The sequence below is a fragment of the Trichosurus vulpecula genome, chromosome 2, assembly GCF_011100635.1.
Source record: "Trichosurus vulpecula isolate mTriVul1 chromosome 2, mTriVul1.pri, whole genome shotgun sequence".
Taxonomy (NCBI): Eukaryota; Metazoa; Chordata; class Mammalia; order Diprotodontia; family Phalangeridae; genus Trichosurus; species Trichosurus vulpecula.
The window spans coordinates 14,933,364-14,940,943 of NC_050574.1; the positions used below are offsets into that span (position 1 = coordinate 14,933,364).

General features: G+C 38.7%; 1 protein-coding gene across 1 annotated transcript; it reads left to right on the forward strand.

Annotated features, from left to right (window-relative positions):
- Positions 1–536: 536 nt before the first annotated feature.
- Positions 537–2,920, forward strand: LOC118837612 (zinc finger protein 260-like). The gene has a single exon (XM_036744586.1). The coding sequence runs from the start codon at positions 571–573 to the stop codon at positions 2,353–2,355; it is 1,785 nt and encodes a 594-aa protein (XP_036600481.1). The 5' UTR covers positions 537–570; the 3' UTR covers positions 2,356–2,920.
- The last annotated feature ends 4,660 nt before the right edge of the window (positions 2,921–7,580 follow it).

Genomic DNA, 7,580 nt, shown 5'->3' on the forward strand with positions numbered 1-7,580 from the left:
AGTTATTTACAAACCACCTGGTTTTATAAATTTATCAGTCACCTCCATTCAAACTTGGTATCAGTAGTTTTCAGAATTTTCTCTTTCCAAATTATGACATACTCCTCTTTAGTCTTCATGTCCCTATTCTTTGGTGTTGGTTTCTTAAAGCTTAACTATCTCATTAAACACTGATCTTTTTAATAGTTCAGTGGGACATGAAATTTTTAGCTTGGATACTTGAATTTAATTTGTCTCCCTTGATATGATGTCTGAAAACTTTATTTTTAACAGTCACTTAACTATGCTGAGCCTCAGATTCCTCATATTTATAAGGTGTAATACCTGCCCTACTTTGATCCCAGTCTTGTTGTTACAGTCCAGTATTATATATAAGTTCTTTGGAAAGTAAATAACGACAAATGGGAGCTAAAGTCAAGTTTGGGTGTTATTCTTGATTAAGGAAACAGAAAGTGAGACAAAGTGTAAAGCAGTTCACTTTCTGCCAGTAAGGGGAAAAGGATATATTTCTATTTTTTATTTCCTTCAGATTGGGAGACTAGGCCTGAAACCAGTGAGTCTCTTCCCAAGATGGCCATTTCTATGGATGAATCACCGCAGGAGCGACACACATGTGACAGCCCCCAGGACTTCAAATTGGGAGAAGGTTTGGAATATGATGTCAAGTTAGAAAAGAAGCCGAGAAACCAGGAAAATCATTCAGGCCACTTGAAAGTTACCTCCCAGGAAACTCTTCCTAAAGAGCAAAGTGAAGAATGTCTTAACGTTGAGAAAAGCTTCAGTCTGGAGTCATTCATTTCTCTACAGCAGAAGGATCCTGTCACAGCAAGTCAACATGAATGTGATACCAATGAAAAGAACTTCAGGCAATATTCAAACCTGGTTAAACATACAGAAATCAACTCAGGGAATACACTTTCTAATTGTAATGAATGGGAGACATGCTTCAATTATCATTCTGACCTTATTCATTTTCATAGAAACCCTAATGGAGAAACAGCTTATGAAAATAGTCAGTGTGAGAAAGTCATTAGCTGGGGCACAGACTTCATTGGACAACAGAAGATTCACACTGGAGAAAAACCTTATAAGTGTAATGAGTGTGGGAAGGCCTTTAGCAAGAGCACAAAACTTATTTACCATCAGGAAATTCATGCTGGTGAGAAACTCTATAAATGTAATGAATGTGGTATTTCCTACATGCATCACTCTTCCCTTACTTATCATCAGAGATTTCATACTGGAGAGAAAGCTTATGAATGTAATCAGTGTGGGAAGGCCTTCAGCTGGAGCACAGATCTTATTAGGCATCAGAGAACTCACACTGGAGAAAAGCCTTACAAATGTAATGAATGTGGGAAGGCCTTTATCCAGAATACAAATCTCATTTATCATCAGAAAATTCATACTGGAGAGAAACCCCATAAGTGTAATGAATGTGGTATAGCCTTCATCCATCACTCATCTCTTGACTACCACCGGAGAGTTCATACTGGAGAGAAACCTTATCAATGTAATCAGTGTGGGAAGGCCTTTAGGCGCAGCACAGACCTGCTTAGACATCAGAAATTTCATACTGGAGAAAAGCCTTATAAATGTAATATATGTGGAAAGGGCTTCACTCAGAGCTCATCCCTCACTGTACATCAGAGAATTCATACTGGAGAAAAACCCCACAAATGTAATGAATGTGGCAAGGCTTTTGGTGAACGTTCATCCCTTATTTGTCATCAGAGAATTCATACTGGAGAGAAGCCTTATCAATGCAGTGAATGTGGTAAGGCTTTCATGCATCCCTCATCACTCACTTACCATCAGAAACTTCATACTGGAGAGAAGCCTTTTAAGTGTAACGAATGTGGCATGTCCTTCATCCAGAAGACCAAGCTCAATTACCATAAGAGGAGTCATACTGGAGAGAAGCCTTATGAATGTAATGAATGTGGGAAGGCCTTTAGCCAAAATGCAAAGCTTATTTATCATCAGAAAACTCACACTGGTGAAAAACCCCATAAGTGCAGTGAATGTGGCAAAGCATTCATACATTACTCATCCCTTACTTACCATCAGAGAATTCATAATGGAGAGAAATTTTATGAATGCAACCAATGTGGGAAGGCCTTTGGCCGGAGTACAGACCTCATTAGACATCAGAAACTTCACACTGGAGAAAAACCTTATAAATGTAATGTATGTGGGAAGGCCTTCATCCAGAGTTCATGCCTTACTGTGCATATGAGGATTCATACTGGTGAAAAACCATATGAATGTAATTACTGTGGTCAAGCCTTCAGTTTGAATCAAAACTGTATGAGACATCAGAAACTTCACATGGGTTATGAAGTCTTACAATGAATATGGGAATGTAATCAGCCAGAACATGAACTTATGATGTACATCAGAGAATTGAATAGTTAACTGAAATTTTTTAGATTAATGAACGTGGATAAACTTCCAACCAGCATTTAGGCCTAGTTTACCACCAGAATCATCATACTTCAGAGAAAGTATCAAAATGTAATCAATTTGAGAAGACTTTTGCAAATTCCTTACATTTATCCCTACTAAATTTTATTCTCTGGTTTTGGACTCTATCATCCCATGAAAACCTTTTCTCCATTTGTGTCATTGACAAATTTGGTAAGCAACCTATCTGTGATTTTTATCTGAGACCTTGATAAAAATGTTAAATGACACCCAGACAAGCCCTGATCCTTGGACACCTCACAAGTTGACAATTTCTCCAAAAATAGCATAAAACTCTTTCTTACCTTCTTTGCTAACATCTAGATAAACTGTAAAGCTGTAAAGGAGATATGGATAGTTTTATAGAATTTGTTGGCAAAAAACACATTGTCGCCAATACTTTATTGAAATATGTCTTTCTAGGTGTTAATTACTATCTGTCTTTTTAATGATCTTTTCTAGAATTTTGCCAAAATTAAGGGCAGTCTAAAATTTTTAGATTCCAGTCTCTTCTTAAAAAAAAAAAAAAGGGATATTTCTTCTCCAGTCTGACAGTATTTCTCCATTAATTCGTGATTTTTCTAAGACTGTCAAACATTATATAACTACTTTCTCCTATTAGTTAAAAAGTGAAGGTTCATGGAGTGGGCCACCTATATTCAAAAATAGTTGATGTGAACATTTAAAAAAATAAATTTTGAAGAATTATTGACACCAACTGTATCTACAGCTTCTAATACACAAATAGGTACCTGTAATGGCAAGCAAAGGGGGACTTTTTGCTGTTTTTTCTTTTGGAGTGCTTCCCAGCACTAAGGTAACCAAGTGCCTTTGTTTGAGCCTTGCCTTTGTTTCAATCAAGAGTCTTTGATTGAATCAGGAGTCTTTGATGACCTGCTTGGGTCACAGGAAAGCCTAGGTCACATGGGTTTGAGTCCCCCCCCCCCCCCCCAGGGAGTTGTTACACCCTCTGACACTGAAGGAGTTTATATGTACTCGGAGGCTAGCATTTTGCTTTGGGGGCTCACTCATTGGAAGAGCGTTTTTGTGGAGACTCTGAGTAGCCATTAAGAAATACCCCAACTTCCTGTATGTAGATGCTTCTCTTTCTCTTTAGTACTTTTGTATATATTGCGATGGACAGACAGCTAGAAGCCCTGTCTGCTGATTTGTTTTATTTGCTCTGTTTATATAATTTCTACTTGTAATTTCTGTGTTTTTTCTGAAATTCAGGGTCCTAACTTTTTCCCCTGAACTAAATGAATGATATTTGTGTGTTTAAGTAAAGTGAGATTGTAAATCCTTTAAAGTTGCTTTCCTTAGAAAAGCAGATCAAAGAATGCTTTTCTTTGTGCTAGCAAAGCCCTCCTGTCCCCACAACATCTGTAAGTAATATTGTTGTTCCAAAATGGCATAGTTGGCAGGATCTGCAAAATAAAAGGAAAGCATGGGGGCTGGGATAATTGTTTGTTTCCCAGTTGTGGTACCTATGGTTCTGTGGAGCCATGGAACAGGAGTGTGGAAGAGTGCTCCACGAGCTCCGAGGAGACCTTCTGAGAGCACAGAGACCATCCCACAGCGCGGAGACCTCCCGAAAATGCAGAGCAGCCTCCAAGAGTGCAGAGGAGACCTCCAGTAGTTCAGAGGAGTAGAGGACTGCCTTGAGTGAAGAGTTTGGTGAGGTGAGAGAAAAAACACAAAACTGCCTGAATCAGGATTCAGGCAGAAGCAAGGAGCGGCCAGCTCCTGCAGGAGGACAGGAACTCCAGTTCTCAGAATTCAGCTCTGGGACAAGATTAAAACTTTGTACCGACACACTGAGTGTGCTTTGATGGTTGGCACCCAGGGGGAGGGTGGAGTTGTCTATAGTGGGTGGGGGAAAGTGCCATGGACCCCCAATGACCCCACCCTGTTGGCTTTGTTTCCCAGCTGCCCCTCAGGACTTGGAAGCAGGGCCTGGAGCATTGTGGGTAGAAGAAATCACTGCCAAGAGAACTTTATTTGGACTTTTATGTTTGTGTTGGGATTTTGCTCATTAAAGCAGGCTTGCACCTGAAAGTGCCAGGAGGAAGCCTGCAATGTGAGTGTTGGGAGAAGGACACAACACCAAGAAGGAATTTACTTTAACGCTGTATTGACTGAGGAGAGTGTAACTTGCTGTGACTTGGGAGTGGATGGTGTTTCTGTTTTCTGCCTCCCCTCAAGGGTGATATATTGTGCTAGGGAAGTCCCTGGGCTGGAACCACCTGCTTCTGTAAACAAGTATTTTGGAGAATGCTACTGAATGATATGTTTTGCTTAAGGATGTTGCTATGAGTGTTATGTTTTGGTTTATTGAAGAATGATATATGCTGTGTGGGTTTCTAAGAAATGCTATATGAGATACTGAATGATATGTTTTCTTTAAGACTATATGGCCACTTTACTAATATGTTATTATGTGATGGGACACAAAATATAGTGTCTCCATTTGTTCCAGGATCCATGGCCATTTAGATTGTAAGGCCAAGGATCCTGGAGGGGTAGAAATATAATGGCAAGGAAAGGGGGACTTTTTGCTGTTTTTTCTTTTAGAGTGCTTCCCAGCACTAAGGTAATCAAGTGCCTTTGATTGAGCCTTGCCTTTGTTTCAATCAAGAGTCTTTAATTGAATCAGGAGTCTTTGATGACCTGCTTGGGTCACAAGAAAACCTAGGTTACATGGGTTTGGGTCACATGGTTGTGACACCATCTGACACTGAAGAAGTGTATATATACTTTGGGTAGCCCTTAAGGAGCCCCCCAGCTTTGAAAACTCAGGTGTTGATGCTTTTCTCCCTCTCTCTCTGGTACCTATGTATATGTTGCTATGGACAGCCAGCCACAAGCCCTGTCTGCTGATTTGTGTTATTTGCTCTGTTTATATAATTTCTACTTGTAATTTCTGTTTCTGTTTTCTCTGAAGTTCCAGGTGCTAACTTTTTTCCCTGAACTAAGTGAATGATATATGTGTGTTTAATTAAAGTGAGATTATAAACCCCTTAAAGTTGCTTTCCTTAGAAAAGCAGATCAAACAACCCATGCTAGCAGTCCTGTGTGCTGGTGTTACTGGCTTTATACCCCCACAGCAACTGCTAGCAGCATTGTTGTTACAGTAGTTCATCTAGACCAAGTCATCAAGGGCACTTGTTTCATTATTTCTTCACTTATCCTGGCTATCAGGTCCCTATCGACCATATTTATTCTTTTCTTTCCAATCCAAAGATTGTGGTTCTTGGCAGGGAAAGTGGACCAATGAGGAATTTACCAGCTCTGCATTCTATGATCAGTTATGATTTTCCCATCGTTTCTGAGCTGTGGTGCCGTGTGTCCTGATACAACTTACCCACTTCATTTTTCTTGGCTAATCAAACTGTAGCCCTCCTGAAATGTTGAGATGATAACACATTGTGATGGTTGCCTTCCATTCCTTGACCTTGTTTTCATCCTCTGTGCACATCCATCTTCTTGAACTCTTAGCTACTGTGTGTATCCTTTCATGCTTGTAATTGGAATGCTGGGTTTTCTGTCTTTCACAATCGCAACCTCTAATATGGAATGATCATTTCACAAACATCCAAGAATCTCATCATTTCCACCCCAACAGTCTTTTTCCACAATGATGTGAATCAAATACAGAAGAGGACCCCCCCCCCCCCCCCGCATGTGATGGAGAACTCTCCTAGACAGCCAGGGCAATGAACTCCAGATTAAGACTTACACAAGTCTTGGCATCTCTTTTCTGAGAATTCATTTCTTCTTCCTGTCCAGAATATATTCATTCTGTAGTATACTCTCATGACAGTATTGCTTATCTCTGACTTCATTGATTTTCACCTGAATACTCTCTACCATCCTCTCTTATAATTCTTGAATTTTCTACTTGGAGTAAATAAACATTGCTACCCCATCTTTTATTCCTCAAGTTTTTTATGTTTTTGTTTTGTTTTTTTTTTTTTTGTTCTCTTTTTTCCAAATAAGTTATACCATTTCAGAGCCATAGTCTCTGGTCATGGTTCTCATCTTGTTAAGGTCTCAGTGATTCTGAAGAAGTCAGGTTTGTCTCCTTGGGTTTGTTCTCTGGTTCATTCTGCCTATCACCTGTATCTTGGATTTATGCACAGGTTTCTCAGGATATATATTTCATTAAACTTCCTTTATTGGATTTTATTTCTTGTTTCTATCTGTATGTCACAACTGCTACCCTTTGTATATTGTAGCTATTCTTTACACTATCTAAATTGGTGGGTGTACATGAGTAGTTTTCTTTTCCTCCATTTTTCTATCTAAATTACTTTTATTAGATTTGTAAGACATTAAGCAAATACATTCTTACCTTCTCTTATTACCATCCCTGGCTAGGAGCCCATTATAGTATTTAAACAATGGTCCAGACTTGTGCATCTTGAAACTAGATTTGCCTAGGCATATAAAACATCAAGAAGTATAGTATTACTATTAAGTCTTATTGTTGATACTTAGTTTGTTATCGTTACCAGCACTAACTTTCAAATTAAAGAGAAAAGTCTTGTAAGTAGCCAGGAAGAAACATCTCATTTGCCAAGGGAATTCAGTCTGAATATTATCATTATTAACTTACATTCTTAGACAACAGAAAGGTATTTCAGTTTTGTTTTCCTAAAAGTAGATAAAAATCAAGACGAAATCAATCCTCGTATCATTCATTTTCACTTTGGGAACTTGAGTTGGTGCATAAGATGTCAGCATTCTTTGTTTAGTTTCGACTTTCATTTTGGATACAGAAGACAGTTGTTCATGACAAGTAGAAAGAATTTAAATAGCCAAGGAAGTAGGAGACGAAATAATGGAGAGAGAAGAACAAACAAACCTTGAGATTTTCAGGAATATAGTTGAGCAGGAGATCACATCTAAAGCCCTGATCTCCCTCCTTACCTCAAAACAGAAACTCCCTGTATAAAATTAAAGAACACCTAAAAGACAGGAGAAAAAAGACATCTTTATCAAAAAATCACCACAGACGGGAGGAAAAAACAACAACAGAAGAAATGAGGGTGCAAACCAGACAAAACACTTGTAAATAATAAAGTTAAGAATTACTATGAGGTAACATTGTG

Excerpts from the sequence above, each read along its gene's own strand:
- LOC118837612 (XM_036744586.1), top strand. The coding sequence starts at position 571 with ATGGCCATTTCTATGGATGAATCACCGCAGGAGCGACACACATGTGAC.